The sequence below is a fragment of the Sceloporus occidentalis genome, unplaced genomic scaffold (assembly GCF_023333645.1).
Source record: "Sceloporus occidentalis isolate IW3139 unplaced genomic scaffold, rSceOcc1.0.p SCAF_2, whole genome shotgun sequence".
Classification (NCBI taxonomy): domain Eukaryota; kingdom Metazoa; phylum Chordata; class Lepidosauria; order Squamata; family Phrynosomatidae; genus Sceloporus; species Sceloporus occidentalis.
Window position 1 is genome coordinate 49889952 of NW_028316982.1, and position 20362 is coordinate 49910313.

At 39.6% G+C, this 20362-nt stretch overlaps 1 protein-coding gene across 3 annotated transcripts in view; it reads right to left on the bottom strand.

Moving 5' to 3' along the window:
- THAP4 (THAP domain containing 4) overlaps nt 1-20362 on the bottom strand; it is a 30480-nt gene that overhangs the window by 9770 nt on the left and 348 nt on the right. For 2 of the 3 annotated variants that reach the window (XR_016280013.1, XM_089509329.1), the window contains exons 2-5: nt 12872-14022; nt 3419-3578; nt 739-848; nt 450-553 (exon numbers count right to left, since the gene is read on the bottom strand). Coding sequence is in view for 2 of the 3 variants with exons in the window: in XM_089509329.1 (XP_089365455.1) it covers nt 450-553; nt 739-848; nt 3419-3578; nt 12872-14022 (1525 nt within the window). In the remaining variant the exon portion in view is untranslated. Of the gene's footprint in view, nt 1-449; nt 554-738; nt 849-1940; nt 1975-3418; nt 3579-12871; nt 14023-20362 lie in introns of those variants that run through there. The other variant, XM_089509330.1, reaches the window with a different exon arrangement.

A 20362-nucleotide genomic window follows, 5' to 3' on the forward strand; every position in this document is an offset into this window, starting at 1 on the left:
AGATTAAACTGAAAAAACCTAATACATTTTAAGATAGTTGACTGTGATTATTAAGTACACAAATGAAAAGACCTCTTATTGGCTCCTACACTCTATCATCCGGCTTCTGAAACAAAGAACTGTATGCTTGCATTTATATTTAGTGTACAGAACCATATAATTTCTTATAATAATATTTATATGTAGTTAATAATAGTCAATAGTTATATGTGGAATTGTGGACAGAAATACAAGGACTCTTAAGGAATATTGAAGTAGGTTGAAAGGATGCCTCTCGTCCGCCTTCCTTAAATCCCATCTTTAAGCAAATTGCATCACTTTGTTAGAGAATCTTCTATAATAATTTATTGATTAAAAGAGAGATCTATGTATGTTACTCTTCTGACAGGCAAGAGGATACTGAGTAATCATAGTTACCAACCAAAGAGACTACACTCAAGCATACTCACTTGCTCTGCATAGGGTTTCTTGGCAAACGAGATCCTTGCTACTGAGTGGGAAGCTAAAGAAAGCTCCTGCCCATTTACTTCTCCTTCCTCCACCTCTACTATACCTGGTTCAAAAAGACAAGTTATCAGTACTAGTGAAGTTTACAAAATTGTAACAGCAAACAAAACCTAACACAAAACTATTGGTTTATACCAAATAGGGAGAGAAGGCAGCTAAATACTTTAACTCCTTTCATTGAAATCAGATTTAAAACAGAATTTAAAAGCCCTCATGTAATTAAAGTAGTACCTGTGTTCTGAGCACTGACGAAGGCCACCTTATTAGTGTCAGGTTTGATACGGATAAATCCACATTCTCTGTGCATCGGCTTCCTGGTGTCTGGATGGAAGGCGCTGAATCTGTTGCAATATGAGGATGCCAACATTACCATGTTTCTATCAACAAATTCTTCACAGAAACTAGAAGTCACCCAGCTGTATTTTTAGCCTCCTTTGCATGAAAGAAATATGGGCTGTATATCCATAAATGTTCTCTCAAGTCCAATTTAAGAAGCACAGTTCTCTATCCAATTTTTGGAAGCCCTATTTAAGAACACTATTTACAGGAAGGCTATGGCATAAAATTATTGGTTCACAGGGTCCTGAAAACAGAACCTTGGAAATATTTTTCCAGCTCTGGTGTTTTGACTAATTCTATTAACTAAGCCCTTACATGTTGAGACAAAGAATTACAGAGCAGTATTAGACAACAGAGAGTAATGAAACAGTGTTTAGATACAAAATTTCCCAGACTTTTTGCTATTACCTCCCTATAACTTCTCTCACATATATAGTATTATTGAATATATTGGTACAGTAAATTTCCTACTCCAAGCTATACAAAGCAAAAAGGTTGTTTATTTCTGACCTAGAAAATCTCTAAGGAGCTAAGGGAATAATATTTACAAACCCACTTTCCCCCTCAATCTAATCTGCTTCTTCTTGTGTGCCTTTAAGGTTTTAAAAAATGATTTATGGAAATCCTAACACAACCCTATCATGTCCCCCCCCCCCCCCCCCAAGATTTGTTCAGAGGGAGGTTGCCATGGCCTTCCTCTGAGGCTGAGAGGGTGTAACTTGTTCAAGGTCATCCAGTGGCTTTTGATGGCTGAGCAGGGACAGCTGTAACCCAACCCAAATCACTATACAATCTAATCTATAGAAGTCCATAATGGTCAAATTAGTGAAAATCTCTCTCTCAACTGGGTAATTCAACAGAAAGATTTCTACATACTTATTATTATTATTACATGTAGAATAGTCATGTTGCAAACTGTTTTCCATATTCAATTGAACTTAGCATATATACTCAATTATAAGTCGACTTCATGTATAAGTTGTGGGCAGAATTGGGGGCCAAAATTATGGATTTTAAATCAAGGGTAAAACTTAGGGGCATGTAACAAAGGATTTAAAGAATTAAGCAAGGGAAAACAATGCCAAAGAACTTACAAAATTTCAGCAGGCGTAACTGTTTGGGCACACACTAAAGGTTGAATGGATGAGAGAATAGAGAGGGGTCAGTGCTTCCAGAACAGATAATACGCTTGCCTTTTACCAGGGGATGTTTCCTTTTTTAAAAAAATAAGAGTTAAAGTACAGAACTTACATTGACCTGTGGATAAGTCAACTCAGGTTTTTTTGGTCAATTTTTTGACTAAAATTTCTAGACTTATACATGAGTATATACAGTACTACATTTTAAAGGCTACAACTTAGTGTTTATAACACACAAGTATGAAAGAGAAACAAACAGCTTTGTGAATATAATTGCCTGTACATTCAAAATCCTCAGGGAGATGTTTATGAACTTATACAATACTGTAATCTAAACATGTTTCCAACCCTTTCTGCGATTTTTAAACATTATAATCCACTGCATAAATTTTAAAAAAATGTTTTTCTAAAACCAAAACAGAAAGCAGTATTATATTCACAATTTCCCTTTTCTGTTTATACATAAAAGCCTTTTCTTCAAGATCAGAAGAGATGGAAAACATCTGATATGTCCAAAATTCTTTGATAGGCTTAGAAGGAAATAAATTACATGTGATCAAATATCATGTTGCTTGGTTTTGACCAAAACTTGTTTGAAAGACTAGTAAGGTACCCAGCATGCACACTCTTCCGTTTTAGTGTTCTCAAATTCATCCTACAACCACTGTTGCTTTTTCATATTGGCCTATGATTAATTTGCATTTTAAAACATTTGTTATAAGCACTAATATCCAGGAATTCCATTCTGGTTAGCAAATGGGCTAATGTGGAAAGTATCACTTGCTGCTAGTTTGCTTGACAGAAAGCCTCACCCCCTCCCACCATTTTAAGAGTCTGCCTCTTAGCAAGGTAGTAATACGTTTTGGAGCATATTAACAAGGCCCATGATTCTTAGATACCCTCATCCTTGGCAATCTCAAGCTAATGAAGTGTAACTATTGCTATCTCCTCTACCATTTGTCCTCCACTTCAGTCTTTTGTGGTACAGGCTGGGAGCATTTGATAGGGAATAGGGAGCTAAGGATGGGTGGATAGGCAAGTAAAATGATTAAGAACTTTAAAAATATGTCTTTGCTCATTCACTTATTTGAACTGTTTGGGAACCTAAGTCTGCATAGTCTGCAATACAATTATGGGGAGCATCTGAAGCTTTTCTTCCCTCCCAGTCATATCTGAAGCTGCTAAATACCTGAATGTAACTGCGTTGCTAATAAAAACAATTATGGAGATTGTTCCTGACTTTGTTTGCTATTTTGGGCTATAGCATTGACCGTATTTCAGTTACATTTGCATTAATGCCTGTCTTTGTACCTCACAGAAAACTAGATACTCAATGAAGCAATTTAAAATAAACCATTCAGACAGTCTCATAATGACAAACATGGATTATTCTAAGGAATAATCTCAATGCTCCAGAATAAAAAAAAACTCACGAGAAATTCAGCATGGGCTGCCCCACATGAGAGATGTGCACTTCTTCAAGGTACTGAAAGGGCTTCATTGTTGGGAAGGTACCATCTCCTGGAGGGTCTGACAGCCAGGTGCCCAGCATCCAGGAAAGAGGCTCAATCACTGGGTTCAGCTCTGGAGTTTCTATGGAAAGGAAGAGACTGAAAATATCAAACTGAACCAGGCTTCCTGACAACCAAAATTAGTTTTACTACATTTTGCCTGGCCATTAGGTCAAACCACATGGGAATCGGTGGCCATAGTTGCCACTGTTTTGGATAATAGCATTCATTTTATCTATTTTTATCTTATTTTACATAGCTACTATCTCTTCCTCCCAATTTTAAACTTATGTCTGAGCATATACAAGCTTTGGGATGAGATGCATCAAAAATTTAAAAATGATAAATCACAAAGAAAAAAAGGGCAAGTGAAAGCCAGCCTGATGTAATGGTTTGAGTGTTGGCCTAAGACTCTGAAGAGTGGGGTTCAAATCCCCACTGAACAATGGAAACCCACTGAATAATCTTTGGCAAATCACACACTCTCAGCCACAGAGAAAGGCAAACCCCTCTGCACAAATATTGCCAGGAACAACTGTGATAGGTTCGCCTTAGGGTCATAGAATTATGGAGTTGGAAGAGACCGCAAGGGCCATCCAGTCCAATGACCTGCCATGCAAGAAATAGGTTGGAAACAATTTGAAGACACACAACAACATGAGAAAATAATTCTGGCCAGGCAGTTGCATATTGAGTCTTTGACTTCTGCTAATTATAATATGCTAGAGAGTATACAACTGGAGCAGTGACACAGGAGAATGGGATATCTCTACCTTTCCCACTAATCTCTACTGAAAAACAAAACATCAGAAGTCATTTGTCTGAACTCTTGAAAATGGGGGAGGGCAGGACGTACAGGCTTTTCCTAAATAAGGTTTATGAGGTTTTTAAGTCACGTACAGTGGGCCCTTCATATTGACAGGTTTCTGATCTGTGATTTTAGCCATTTATGGATTGCCACACCCCACATTATTCAATGGCTGTGATGTGTACACACATGTTTACAAAAGAGGACACTGATTTGTGTGAAACAGTATATGTTGACTTATACATACAGCTGCAAACGCAGGCATTTTCTGTCATATAAAACTGTATTATAAACCATTTCATCTGAGTGAACACTCAAGTTGCCAAGCTGGCTGTGTAAGTACTTATTTTGAGTAAGTCTTTAAATAAGACTTGGATTCGATAACCCTTCAAACAAAGCACCTGAGGAAGTAAATTCAAGTCTACAAAAGCTCAAGCTATGAACTTATTTCAGTTAGTCTCAACGATACAACAAGATCCTTTTGCCATCAAAGAAAGAAATATGACCGTCTACCGGCAGGTCTTCAAATAGAAGACTTCCCTCTGTAACTGAAGACATGTATCTGCTGTATAGTCAAACCCACCCAGTGCTGCTGCTCTGATCAGATTTGTAACCCTATCCCTATTCCCTTGCCTTTAGAGATCCACCAAACAGTTTCAGGGACTGTCTCCATGGGCCAAAAGCCCATGTTTCCCGGGCCTCAAAACCCTAGGGTGAGGATTAGGATGGGTTCTGACAGACCAGGCACAGATCCAGAGGATGTGTTCCAATCCAGGGTAAACAGTCCCCAACTGGCCCCTCAGTTTGCTGTGGAGTTTCCTGGAAACTCCGTGGCAAATCCTAGCTCTTTAAATGCCCCCTTCACACTCCTTAATTTTCTGAGCTGTTGATCCTATTGGGAAGCTCCCTGTTGCCACATCTGACATGGATACAGGGTGCCTCACCACATGGGTGCAGCCAGGCACCTCATTTCTGTGTCAGATACTGTGACATGGGGATTCCAAGTAGGCGCGACAGCCCAGAAAGGTAAGGAGTGCTCCCTAGTCTTGGGTCTCTGGGGTGGCATAGGGACAGGGCTATAAATATGAGACTGTCCCCACACCAGCCTGGGGACTGATTCAGATGAGCCCCTGAACCTGAACAATACAGGTTGAGCCTTTGCTTTCCTGGCCTGTCTGCTCAGGGCCTCAGACGTAGCTTGGTCCCTGGTCATAATGAATTTGACTGGCACGGCAGTTAAATATTTGAGCTTATTATCAGAAGTAGTGGAACATAAGTAATCACCATATACAGGACACAAAAATCACTAAGAGCTGGAACAGACTGGCAAGTTAAGCCACGTTATGGTTGGCTTGGGAGCACAATGTTTACACACTGCCACTTGGAAGGCCCCTGGCTGTTTACACAGAGGTGGCTTCATGATGCTCCAGCAGTGTGGCATTTACATGCTGCATGCTGCTAGAGCATCACGAATCTGGGTTCCAGCTGCGGCACAGGTGCAAAGCTGGCTTTTTGCCACCCGAAAAAGGCTTTTTTGCCACTCCTTTTTCAGGCGGCTTCAAGGAAGACTGGGGCTGTGGCATGCGACTGTCATATCCTCAATCTGCCTTTGGAAGGGGCAGCTTCAAGCCGCCCCTTCCACCGGTCTATTTCAGCCCAACGTTTCCATGGACCACCCATACACTTTGTTTGCAAGAGATCTCAGGTCCTCACTTTGCCTATTACCTTGCATAGGAGTTGTGACTCTTTAGCAAACTCAGAAGCACATACACGAAATGTGCTATTCTTCCACACTGTGCAAAATCTGGTTTCATTCAGATGAGATTAATAAAAATAAAAAGTTCAGAAAGCATGCAACATGACAAGGAATTGGTTTTGTTTTATTTAGAGATATTCAGAAAAGGCTTGATAACAATCTTGAAATATGAAAAATGTTGCTAGAGACAGAAAGAGCCATTGTCTCCCTTTTCTGCATACCAGAGGCTAGATTCTTAAATTGTTAGTAGATAGATTTAGGTTAGATAAAATGTAACTTATGATTAATTACCTGTTCAGAATATATACTTCTTTAATAAAATACACAGAATTTTGAGAAACTGCTTAAGAATGATGAAACAGAAGTACTGAGTAATCTGCGTATGTTATTATGCTCCTGCAAAAATAAAAACCAGTTAGTCTTAAAGGTGCTGCCATATTTTCTTTCCCTTCCTTGTCTCCCCACTTCTTTCCCCTTTTCTTGCTGCAAGAGACTAACATGGCTACTTCTTTGAAACCTTCTAAGAGCTGTGTAACAGGTCCGCCATCTAGCTGGCTGGCTGGCCTGTTAGCCCTGAGGTGTAATTCTGATTATTACCCAAAACTTCCCTTGAGGCAGGAAAATTTTCTAAAAATTCTTCTGTTACACAGGTAACTACAATAAAAATGGTGTGCCAAGAAACCATGATCTCTGTTCATATGCCAGTTTACATTTATATACTATGATGTTTTATTTATTTACTGTTTCTATGTGCTATTGCTATTATATTTGTTTATAAAAGGCTTGCTTGCATAAGCTTTTACATTTTTTAAAAAAAGAATTATTTCTGAATTGGATTTCACAGAGAACAACTAAAACAATCATTCAAAAGTAACCTGGATCATAAATGAGCTATTCTGAAAATGCTCCATCATCAGGGAAGATTAAATAACTGTTTTTTAAAATCATTTAAAAGCATCAAAACCTATTGATGTTTATGGCAAAGTGCCATTTTCATGCACTAAGTAAAACTTTCCACTGAGGTTTGAGCAATCTCTCTTTATAACAGTTTGTAATCTTATGGCATCTTAAATTCTAACAGACTGATTATATTATACCTCTTTGTGGATTGAATGAAGTTCAGTTTTTAGAAAGGCTCCAAAGTAAAACAGCAAGCCTTGCAAACAGAGAGGTAGAAGCTTTGTTTTTTACTACCATCTAGTGGTTAAACTCATACTGCAGCAATTCATCATGCAGGTATAAAAGTTCTTCCTGGAAATTCGGGGGGGGGGGGAATCTGTGAGGGTGGCCCAGCCATACTAACTATCTTATAAGGATGGTGGCACATTTCCACATAAAAAATTAAGTGTGTGTGTTAAACTTTCCCTGCACAGGTTAGTCCTAATCCAGATTGGGGCCATACACAAACGTATCCTTTTGCAAACAAAGTAAATCATAAGTGTTGAGTACTGTCAGGAGCCAACAGACATAAGTAAAGAAACTAAAAGAATTTATTGTAGCTGGAACCATGCACACCTTTAAAAAAAGAGAGAGAGAGAGAGAGAGAGAGAGAGAAAAGTGGAGAATAAAAGAACGAACAAAACCCAGTGATGACTTGATACACAGCGCATCTCCTCTTGAAGAACAGGTAATTCAGATTTTCTAGCCTCTGCAAACTGAGTCCAAACCTCATCACCCATGTACAAGAAGAGAAATAGCAGATCCGTGCAATTCTAAGAATAAGCCTGAGAAGCAAACACTAACATTGGACAAACCCTGAAAGAATCCAGTGTATAACTCAATGACACCAAATATTGACATATAGAATGGGAAATGACAGCTAGATAAATGAAATGGCATGATGTGGGTGGACTAGGAAAGAAAAGTCACACAAAAATAAAAATGAGAGACAGAACTCTTGCCTGGATTAGCAATTTCATACTGAGCAGTTATTTTGAAATATTCCCAGGAATGGAAGTAAGAGCTGCCCACAAACTGCTTTATCACACTAGGAGGCAAACAGGATTTAAATGAGTTAAACTAGAGAAAACCAGGAAATGCCTGATATTATCACACAATGGCCTGTTACAGACAATCAAAATAAAGCTGCTTCGAGTCACAGTGGAGGTATGGTGTTTCAATGATGCATGCGTCCTAAGAGTCCAGAAGCCGCACCAAAGCCACACTCCAGACTGGAGCGTGGCTTTGGTGCGACTTCTGGACTCTTAGGATGCATGCATCATTGAAACACCATACCTCCACTGTGACTCGAAGCAGCTTTATTTTGGCTGTCTGTAACAGGCCCATATTTCCTGATGTTCTCTAGTTTAACTCTCGTTTAAATCCTGTTTGTCCCCTAGTGTGATAAAGCAGATACATCAACAGAAAAATCAAAGATTTTAATAGAGCTAGGCAAAGAGGTGTTGACGGTACCGAATGTTTATGCAAGAACAAACTGGAACTCAGTGGTGGCTGCTAGAACTTCCATATGTTTTACAGTGATGGAATACTGAAAAAGCTGAGACGTTTCAAATGTTGTTGGAATATAACATCCTCCATTCCTGACCACTAGCCACACCTGTTAAGGCAAATGGGAAGTGGAGTCCAATTGTGTCTGGAGGGTCACAGGTTCCCTGCCCTTCATTATTTCATCTGAATACATTCACAAAGTTTCCATTATCACATAATTCTTTGCAACTGGGTTACGATAAACTCTACCACACTGCAAGCAATTTGAAAAGAAAAACTAGATTGCAAAAACTTGGAATTCCTTTTATCTGACTACTTGCATATAATGAAATGTTTTCTTGGCAAGATTTTTCCGTGGGGGTTTGCCTTTGCCTTCCCCTGAGGCTGAGTGTGACGTATGCAAGGTTTCTATGGTCAAGTGGATATTCGAACCCTGGCCTCCAGAGTCACTGTCCAGTGCTCAAACAACTATGCCACAATGGCTCTCGTAAATTAATAATCTCCTCTTTTCACACAGAGAGAGGGGAAGTGGAAGGTGTTTTAAGTTGCACCTTCTTGTTAATTCTGTCTCTTTTAAAGTACATACCAAGTGCCACTTTGTGTAACTCCAATGCTTCCATACTGCATTGTAAATACAGCTCAAGTACTACCTTTTTATTGGTTTTTAATGAAATACTTTTGAACCTGTTAATTCTGTTCTGATGTGCAAACATGGTCACGGATAATATCACTTTACTAATGCCCTTGACTTCTCCCAGTGTTTTCCAATGCCTTGATTCATCTTGATTGTATGCTTTTGGAAAAAGGAAGACCTACAGAAGAGCACACATTGCTATGGTTAAATATTAATACTTTTATAGATACAAATAATTTGAGTCATCAACTTCACACACCTACATCAATGACTTATCTGCATACATTGTGCTTAGTACTATATACTGAAAAAGGGCAGAGCTACCAAACCTATTGAAGATCTTAAGGAAAATGTTCCAAAAATTCTGAAAACTTTATACTCTGAATAACCTAAAGGGCTGCTCAAATGCACTGAACCTGCAAATGGACAGCAATGCTAGTTAACCAAGTTCCTCTCACCACAAACAGAAGCTTAACAATTGTACAAACAGTATATGGGATCTTCCTGTTCACATTAACTTTTCTACTTAAGCAATGCTGATAAATAGAAGGTGCTTAGTGCTACCTTATACAATCAACTATTTCAACTTTCTATCTTCAGTGTTTTCCTAGATGAAAGAAGAAACTTTGGAGAGCATGAGAAGACAATAACATATGATACTGCCCACCCCCCATTAAAATTCCACAAATGGTGAAAGGTTGTTGCATAATAAAAGCCAAATCTATATCAACCACTGGTGAAGTCTGTTAAGGAGAGAGTACACAATTCTGGATAAAATCTTAGGTGCAAACTAGACACTAATGAAAGCTGTCAAATGCACATTCAAGTGCACATACAACATGTGTTAAAAAAGCACTTCTTTAATAGGAGAAGATTGAGAAATAGCACCCTGCAGAATCATTCAAAAAGTACAAAAGAGAAGCTCAAATGAAACCCAACTTTCTTCTTTCAAAGTTTCTTAGCACTGTCATTAAAATCTTAAGTGTTTAAGACTGTACCTGCATTGCTTTCATTGCTGGCCATATCTTGCACAACTACTTTCAGCTTGTCCGCTCTTGAATCCCTATTTTTTGGTCTCCAGGAAATGCTGTGAACCAGCCTAGCAAGGTTAAACAGGAGACAGAGACTCTGCACAGAGGTTACCCCAGTGTTTTCTGGGACTTGTAGTTTAGTTTAAGCAAGTTGCACAGAAATGACATACAACTGTGGGACAAGCTGTGACCTAATTCTTTTTTTGGCTCCTGTTGGCTCTCACAGGGCAAGGATAAGCTACGTATTTGCAAGCATATCAAAAGACATGCCTTCCATTTTACTTTCTAGTACTGTACTATAAAACCTGAAATCCAAAGCAGAGGCAAGGGAGGAAGAATGTAAAGTCAAACTTGTTAACTTGAAGTCACCCAGAAGGCAGATTCCCTAGCACTGAGCCCAGGCAGTTAAAGCAGTCTTACACTGGATAATTTCTGCAGTGTGTTTTGGACCATAGTTTCATAGCAAAAGCACAATTTCTAGCCTTTGCTCCTTTCTTTAGCAGCTATGAAGGCAGGGGAGCTTCTTATCAATAACATTGCTAATAGATAAATTGCAATCAGTAAACCATACTGATACATCTATTCAATCCTATTTTTATTTGAAAGAAGAAAAAGCATAAATTTACTTTTAACCACTAGATTCCCAGCCTATTTGTCACCGTCTTTCATGTGGCTGTAATCAGATGCATTCAATTTTATGTTAAAGATGTGTCCATTTTTTTCTAAAAAATGAAACAAAGAAACTCACAACAGGAAATTAACAATACAATGCAGTCAAACATTACATATTAAAATTAAAATATGCCTTGCAAAAAAGCTACAAGTAAAACAAACAAACAAACAATGAAATAGTAGAAAACCCAAGCATCACATGAAGAAAAACAAGAGATTCTAGGTAAATGTAGCCCAAAGGTCTCCCTGAAAAGTCACTTTTGGCAGGTCTCTCAAACTGATGTAACTTTGCTACCACAACCAAAAAGCCTATTTTCTAGTACACACTCGCTTAGAGTCAGCAAGAGCAAAGCAAGGCAGTGTGCATGCACAGGTCCATAAAATCAGACAACATTTATCCCATAGAAGGATAGCATGGTGTTGTGGCTTGAATGTTGGACTAGAACTTTGGGATACCAGAGTTCAAATGTCTGTTTGGTCACAGAAACCTTTGGCAAGTTACATCGTCTCAGCCTCACCAGAAAGCAACAGCAACCCCCTCTGAATACATCTTGCTGAGAAAAGCCCATTATGGGTTCACTTTAAGGTCTTCAGATGTTGACAATGACTTGAAGAAACACAGCAACAATAGCAAATGGACACGCAATATAAGATTGGGCAAAGTGAAATACCTTACATATACGCCTTATAATATCCAACACATTTTTTCTCTTTCAAGCTCATAAGCAATCACTACGATGTGTCATGGTGTAGATGAAGAAATATGTGCTCTATTCTTCTATTTAGCACACAAAGCATAGCTAAAGCTCTGCTATATTATATAATCAACCAAAACTATTGTTTTGTTATAGTGGCCTAAACCACTGCAAAAGTTTATAACATTTGGTGCCTTGCATTTTGTATATGTAGTCTAAATATCTTCCACATGACCCAACCTGCTATTAAATGCATCATGGCACACTGTAATTCACCTCTAAGAGAGATGTGGTAGGCAATCATATACATAAACGAGAGGATATGACAGACAAGCTTAATTTCTAAGCATTTAAAGACAAGATGGAGAGACCTGGCATATGTATAGATTGTCTGCAGCAGGCATGAGGAACTGTAATGGTCTTGGGTGCCAGACTGATGTGGCAACAGGCTGCTGCCGCATACATGGGGTTTAAGACCATTCCCTTCTCTGGCAGCTCAAGTAATCCTTTCCTACTCTGACAACTACTTCTGTTTCTCCATGCAGAAAGAGGTATTGATTTCCATGCTTTTCTTTACATGGAGAATGCCTTTTTACCTCCAGTCACTGAGTGAATGTTACATCTTTCTCATATTCCTCATTGAGAACACCAAAGGGGGCCATCTCACTGTTTCTTCTCAAATTGAGTAGCATGCAGAGTATGAAATTATCTCTCCTCACTTCAGGCTTGGAATTCTATGAAGGGGCATACCTGGATCTTCAGTGGGCCAGAGGTTCCCTTTCCCTCAAATAAACAAAACTTCAAAATCTGTGATTCTATGTAGAGCAAGACCGTCTCTAATTTCACAGTAAGTAGAGAGATCTTGTAGCACCTTTGAGACTAACTGAAAGAAAGAAGTTGGCAGCATGAGCTTTCATAAACCTCAGTCTACTTCCTCAGATGCATTTTAAAATGCATCTGAGGAAGTAGAGTGAAGTCTATGAAAGCTCATGCTGCCAATTTCCTTCTTTCAGTTAGACTCAAAGGTGCCACAAGATCTCTCTACATACTGATTCTAAAGACTAACATGACTATATCTTTGAATTCTTATTCCAAGGTTTTAGAGTGAAGCATGGGATGTGTGGGTGTAGCCAAGGAGGTATATTTCACTAACCATGAATATGAGTCTATAAAAATATTTTTTATATTTTCCAAAACTTGGGTTATACCCGTCAACGGTAATACAACCAGACTACCTTGAAAAGGTGCTTGGATACATTAAAATATTTTTCTAGACAATGTCATACGTTAACATCAGTTTGCTTCAGTTTGAGAGTGCAGTAGATACTGACCACAGTCCTGGGACAGTAAGTTGCTCAGGAACGGAAAACTGATCCTCTTCAGTTCATCTAGTTTTTCCTTCAATTTTCGCACCTGGCTGTCAGAGCGGCTGATCTTTTGCCTCAGCTGCTTCAGTTCGCCATTCTTCTTCTCTACCTGCTCTCTCAAACAGCACACTTGACTTTTGCTTTGTCTAGAGGAGAAACAGTACGAATGTAGGGAGTCAATGAGCTTGCAGGCTCCTGAGGCAGACATAATGACCTCATTGATTGACATGGGGTTGGCATCAGTCTCTCCCTTTTCACCAACAACAGCTTCTGTTGCTGGTTTCGGAGTCAGATCTGCAGGGGATGCAGAAATGCTTTGGGAAGGTTTCTGGGGTATAGCCGTAAGAGAGGAAGTAGAAGCGGTTTCAGCTAAATTAGTGTCCTGCTCCACAGTGTTGCTATTATAGCGTGGTTCCACACTTCTCCTCAACCGTTTTCTTTCTACTTGCTCCTTTGGCAAAGACGACCTCTCTCTGGTATGCTTGGAGAAAAAGCTGTAAGAGTGCAGGGAGCCAATAAATTTGCAAGCACCAGAAACTGAAGGTGTGAAGTCATCCTCCGACATCCCACTCTTGTCCATTTTGAAACTCCCTGGGCTGATAACTGTTTCAGAACACTCATCTACAGAATGCTTTTCTGGTTTATTTTGGGTTACTTTTGTGACTAAATTATCCGCCAACATCCTTCTAAGGGAACCTTCAAGTTGGACCTGGAAATTGTCTCCCTGCTCAGACATTGACCCGATTTCAGCTTGAAGAGTGACTTGTTCCATTTTAATCCTGTCCACTAACAAGTCTTGGTCAGATGATACGGTTCCCTCAACTAAGTCACTGCTTCCTTCCTTTGCTTGATTGCCATCTCCTTGTAGAGTATGGCTTGCTATCTTTCTTCTCCTCTTGACATAATCCCTGCTATCTCCCCTTTTTTCTGAAAGCTGGAAAATGGTTGGCACAGCTGTGGGTTTCAATAGTCGATGTTGGTCTTCCAGCTGTTTTGAAAAGCTGTCTTTAGTGAAGTGCTCACTGCAGAGAAAGGAATATTTGGTGGGAGTCCAGTTGTCTCTCTGAACTGCTTTCAACCATTGGATAAGTCGCTTTGAATCCTTTAATGGAAACCTTGAAAACAGAGTAAAAGAAAAAGAGTTACTGTGTACACATTTTTTCTTGGAAATATAATAGCATGGAGTTTAAGAAAACAGACTTTTCTTGAAGACACTCTTACGTACTATTTCTCATATTAAAGAAATATATAGCATCTTCCAGACTTACTGTGTCTTCCAAAATCAAAACTCCTCAAGAACGTTGGACTATTTTGACTGAGTTATCTATCTTTCTGATCACAATTAATGATAATTGATGTACTTACTGGCAAACAAGATTTATAACTCAACCTGTGGTTTTAAGCAAGAAACTTCAGACATCTGATGGGCTTTACTTATGAAGAAATGAGCTTTACAGTAAAGGAATCACCACCAAGAAAACTGTGGCACTGGTAATCTATCCCTGAATTTTAGATGGCAAAAGTCACCATCCAGGCAGATTTTAAGGCACAGGCGATCAGCAATTAACCAAACTGCAGCTCATTTTGATAAATCAGAAATACTTGCCTGTTCAAACAGAGAGCTGTAATTCAGAACTAGATATCCATATCTGTCTCCTAGCACAAACTATGACACTCATTATTCAGATGTTATTTAAAAAAAACATTCATATCATGTACTATACCAAAATATTTATTTTATGTATCTCAGCAGCTTTATTTTGGGCCCAAACACAATGGATTTATTATACTCTGTTGCAATGCAGTGTGAACAGCAATTGAAACTCCTCCAGAATTTTCTTTTTAGGTACCTGAACTGTTCATTCATGTGTCTATGTGAACATGAGGGAGAGTGTGATGAAGATTATAAGGGTATGCAAGACAGCGGGATCAGGGGGAGACTGGGGAAGACTGACACTGTTGACTACTCTTAGGAAGTTTGTAATTATTTACCTGATAATTGAGAAAGCTCTGCATCTGTCTCCACTATAGTCACTGTCATTGATGAAAGTCACATTTTCTATTAATACGTTCTGTGCAAAAGACTGCCACAAAGTGCAAACAGAGAAGAATCAGAAAACATAACAAACTTTCTAAAATTTCTGTACTATCATAAAGATAATTTCAGATAGTGCTATCAAATTTCAAGATTAATAATTCAATATATCTGACACTGTCAATCCAGACAAGAGACTAAGCTAATGTCCTGTGCTGATTAGTAGGAGTCCAGATGAAGGCTGGGCGCTAGCAAGTCCAATGAAGTGCCACAAACAAATAAATGTATAAAATGCTTGTGCAAACTGGCAGCTTTCCCTTCTTTGTTCATTTCCTGCTTAGCAGTATTTCATTTAAAACGGAAGCTTATGTCAGGATCCAGAATCAATAGATGTTACAAAGTATTTCACTGTCTCTACATAGATTTCACACCAAATTATCATCTGAGAATTATAGTCCAATCCTATGCATGTTTACATTGTGTACAGTGGGGCTTAGTTCCCAGTAAGAATGTATACTAAGGCACATTGACTCTAATATTGGAGGAGGAAACATATAGCCATCTTGTCTCCCTTTAATTGCCCTACCTACTATTAAATTGCCTAACCCCCTTTTAAAGAAATGCAGGTTGGTAGCCACCAATACATTTTATGGTAGTGAATTCTAGAGTTTAACCATGCACTGTGATAAAGAGATAACAAATTAGTTATGACCACTACTCCTTTGGAAATGCAGAACAGTTATAAAATAAAGCAGACAAGCAGCTCTAAACCATGCTTTCCCTATATTTTTTTTAGAAGATCAAACTTTTATCTGGATTTCAAATTATATGGTTGGTATGATGCAATGTCTGAATTAAGTGTTTTATGATACAAACAACTGTTTTAAGGCATCATCTGTCCCACTTGAGGAAGCAACATAATGCAGTGTCTTGGTTATTAGTTTACTAAGCTGTGATTTTTAAATATGATGAACTTGTTAAAATAAGTTTGTTTTTTTAAGAGCAATATAAGGCAGATGCAGAGTGGTCTCACAGAGAATAATATGACCGGTCTAATCCCCAAAAATCAGATTATTCAAAGTAAATGTGCTGTTACAGCTACAGGTTTCTTTAAAAATCTAGAACATGCTAACAGGCAGTTTTAAAACTGATATCATTCTGCCAGAAAAATAAAGAAAATAAACCCCCCTGGGAGGACAGGTTTCTCAAACACAATTGCTCATAAGGGTTAAATAGGATGATTACCCATGATAATGTTATCTTCAGGGAGAATACAACTTCTGAGTTAGACATGCTTAGAACAAACATGGCATGGACACCATCAACTCTGTGCCTTACCTGGAAGTTTTCAAAAGCATCTACTTTATCACTATTCTATGAACCAGACTGGTGGGACTAGGGCTGTATCCATACTGCAGAAATAATCTAGTCTGACACCACATTAACTGCCAAGGTTCAAAGCCATGGAATTCTGGGATTTGTACTTTTGTGAACTATTTAGCCAGAGAGCTCTGGTGCCACAACAAACTACAAATCCCTGGATTCCATAAAGAGCCGTGGCAGTTAAAGTGGTGTCAAATTGGATTGTTTCTACTGTGCGGATGCAGCCTAAGTGGGCCTTGCTGTCTCATTCAGCAATAAAATTTCTATTTTCGTGAAGGTTACATGCAACCTGTATTTCCCTCAATTTAATTACAGAACACTCTGCGTATTCCCACCATTTAGCAATATTTAGCACTTCCTACTTGAACCATTTAGCACTTCCTACCTGAACAGGTGTGCAAAATTCTTAACTTCAGAGGAGAGATTTGTCATTAAGACTGCCCTGCCCCTTAATGATGATCATCAAAATAGAACATTTCTTCTACCTGTTTTGGGAGTTCCCTAAAGCAGAATTAATCCACTGCAGGGATGCCTCCTCTCTCTTGCCAGGATCTGGTTCTCCAGCTACACCCTCATCTTAGTTCACCTAACAGGAAAAGCAACATCCAGGAGGTTTCTCCCTAAGAAAAGCAAAGGCTCTAACAAGCTATCCATTGGCAGGCTTGCTACACACCTGAATGCAAATTGTTTTTTCTTCTAGGAGTATATCTCCCATTTCCTAAACCTGGATAGACAGACAGACAGGCAGTCTTTTTTATTATTACACTGGGCTCTTGGTATCTGCTGGGGTTTGGTTCCAGGACCCCCTGTGGACACCAAAATCCATGGATGCTCAAGTCCCATTAAATACGACATAGTAAAATGGCATCCCTTATAGAAAATGGCAAAATGAAGGTTTGCTTTTTGGAATTTATAAATTTTAAAAATATTTTCAGATCGTGGATACAGAGGGCTGACTGTATTAATAGCCAGACAGTTTATTATAACAGAACCCTTCTTTGAAGATTTCATAGAATTCTTCCAAACTACTAATGTCTCTTGATCATGAGCTTCCATCAAACCAGGTCAATCAGACACAAACCAGCAAGTTAAACGCAGTAACTTAAAGCACGTGGAACACATTTTATAGCGCTTGCATGGTGATTTCCCATGAGATTAATTCCCTCTCTCCAAGTCTTGTAGTTTCTCAAGGGTTTGTCAGACAGCAGGCAGTCTTGACGCCAACAGGAACACTGCATGCTTACAGACCTGCATTCGCTCCACCTGAAAGCAAAGCTTACTTTTGAGGCAGGACTTTGCCCCAGAACCTGCATCGACTGGCAAAAAAGAGAGTCACCACAGTGAAATACAAACAAGCACAGAGACTGTAAAAATAATCTGGTTTGACACCACTTTAAATGCCATGGCTCAATGCAATGGACTTCTGGGAACTGTAGTTCATTTTGGCACCAGAGCTTTAAGGCTAAATGTCTCACAGGTCTAGAAATGGCCTTAATTGTTAGGAGAAAGGGGCTTCTTGGTATTAATTCTGGAAGAATAGGAGGGAGACACTATTGATGTAGTTTTTGTAGAAACCTGCATTTAGCATTATTGTAATTAGCATGCTTGTTTATGTGCCACTTTTCTCTCATCATAGGATTCAGGGCGGTTTACAAAAGCTAAAACCATAAGGTAAAAACCTGATAACAGAAAGTTAAAACTAAATTATGCAATCATCACATCAAAACACTACTAAATTTTGAAAAAAAATATTAAATGGTTTTTAAAAACTTAACAATGAAGTTAAAGGGAGAGCCAGAGTGGAGTAGTGGTTTGAGCATTGGACGAAGACTTTGGAAACCAGGGTTCGAATCCCGTCTCGGCCAGGGAAACCCACTGAGTGGCCTTGGACAAGTCACACTCTCTCGGCGTCAGGAGATGGCCATGGCAAACCCTCGCTGAAGAAATGTGCCAAGAAAACCCCGAGATAGTGGTTGCCTTAGGGTCACCATAAATCGGAATAGACTTGAAGGCCAACAACAACAACAAAAGTTAACAGTACAGCGCACACACACAAACACACCATAAAAGTATCTCTGCAACTAATTAGTCATTACAAACCTGTCTGAAAGCCTGGCAAAAGGAGAGCAGAGGCTGCATGAGCTCTGCAGAAATAATCTACATTGACACTGCTTTAACTGCCATGGCTCAATACTATGGGGTTTGGGGAAAGGTAATTTGTGGTGGCACCAGAGCTCTCTGATAGAGAAGGCTAAATGTCCCACAAAACTACAATCCCCAGAATCCCATAACATTGAGCCATGGCAGTTAAAGCGGTGTCAAACCGGATTATTTCTGTAGTGCAGATGCAGCCCTAGTCCAACAGTCTTGGTTCACAGAATAGCAAGAAGGTAGATGCTTTTGCAAACTTCCAAGTAGGGCACAGAGATGATGAAGTCCATGCCATGTTTGTTCTTAGCATTTCTAACTCAGGATCTATATTCCCCCCTAAAGATAATGTTATCATGGGTACTCATTCCTTACGGCAATTGTTTTTGAGGAACATGTCCTCCCACAGAAATTTATTTTCTTTGTTATTTTTCTGGCACTATGGTATTGAGATAGATGGTTAAAATTGAGATTGTTACTATGCTCAGAAGCTGAACATTATAGTACTGAAATGTATTGAGGGCAAGGGTTGCCAAGATGATGGACACTGGGTCATGTCAAATCCTTGGCTCTGGAAAGCAAGGGCCCTGAAGTGGTTCCTGCTTTAAGCTATTATCCACAACAAAAGGATGTAATGCAGAGACAGTTTGGGCTGATTCCTTTGAGGAGCTGGGCTCCAGAAATTTGGAGGTTTTTCCTTCTGGGGATGCTGCAGCTAGATAAATCTACGTCTTCCTTTTCAAACATGGCTCCTGGGTCTCTCTGGAGAAAGGGAATCTGCGACATTATCAGTTGTAAAACCGCCTGTCAGCATGCTCTAGACCAGCGATTCCCAAACTCTGGTCTTCCAGGCGCTTTGGACTTCGACTCCCAGAAGCCCTGGACAGTTTGGCCAACAGTCAGGGACTCTGGGAGCTGAAGTCCAAAACATCTGGAGGAGCAACGTCTGGGAGCCACTGTTCCAGATTATTATGATTCATCTGATTTGGGGGTATGGTAGGCTGTTCATTTCCATTCACTCTGCGTCTTGAGAAACTACAAGACTTGGAGAGAGGGATTCATCTCAGGGGAAGCCACTACAAAAACTATACACCGGCATGCTTTACACTGCTGCGTTTTGCTTGATGGTTTGTGTCTGGTTGGCCTGGTTTGACGGAAGCGCTTGATCCAGAAGAGGCTTCGGTTGGTTGTTCGGGAGGATTTTTAATCCTAGGAAGCCTTTGAAGGAGGGTCCTGTTATGTTACCATGTCACTGCATTTAATGGGACTCCAGAGTCTTAGTGCAATAGATGTAAATTCGTGCTTCTTAGCCACTGCTCCAAATGGAGGACCTTCTGGAATCCCTTCTGGGCACAAGGCTGACATCATCATCATCATCATCATCATCATTATTATTACTATTGTATTCATTTGTATTCCCAGAAGTGGGACTCAGAGCGGCTAATGGAGGACCTGTCCTGGAAAAAGGAGGACCTCTCGTCATCCAGAGTTTAAAACACTCCTAGAAATATGAATTCCTGCTCAAAATGGAGGACATTTAGAAATTCCTCTTGGATAGAAGGCTGACATGGAGGACCTGTCCTGGAAAAGGAGGACCCTGGTCATCTTGGGCTAAAAGCACTCCTATAAATGTCAATCCATGCTTCTTAGCCAGGCTCAAAATGGAGGGCATTTGGGAATTCTTCTTGGGGAGAGATTTGACATTTAGGGCAGGTCCTGGGAAAGGAGCTGAAAGCACTCCCATAAATGTCAGCCCCTGCTTCTTAGCCCTGCTCAAAATGGAGGACCTTTGGGAATTCCTCCAGGACAGAAGGCTGACATGGAGGACCCGTCCTGGAAATGGAGGACCCTGGTCATCTTGGGCTAAAAGCACTCCTATAAATGTCAGC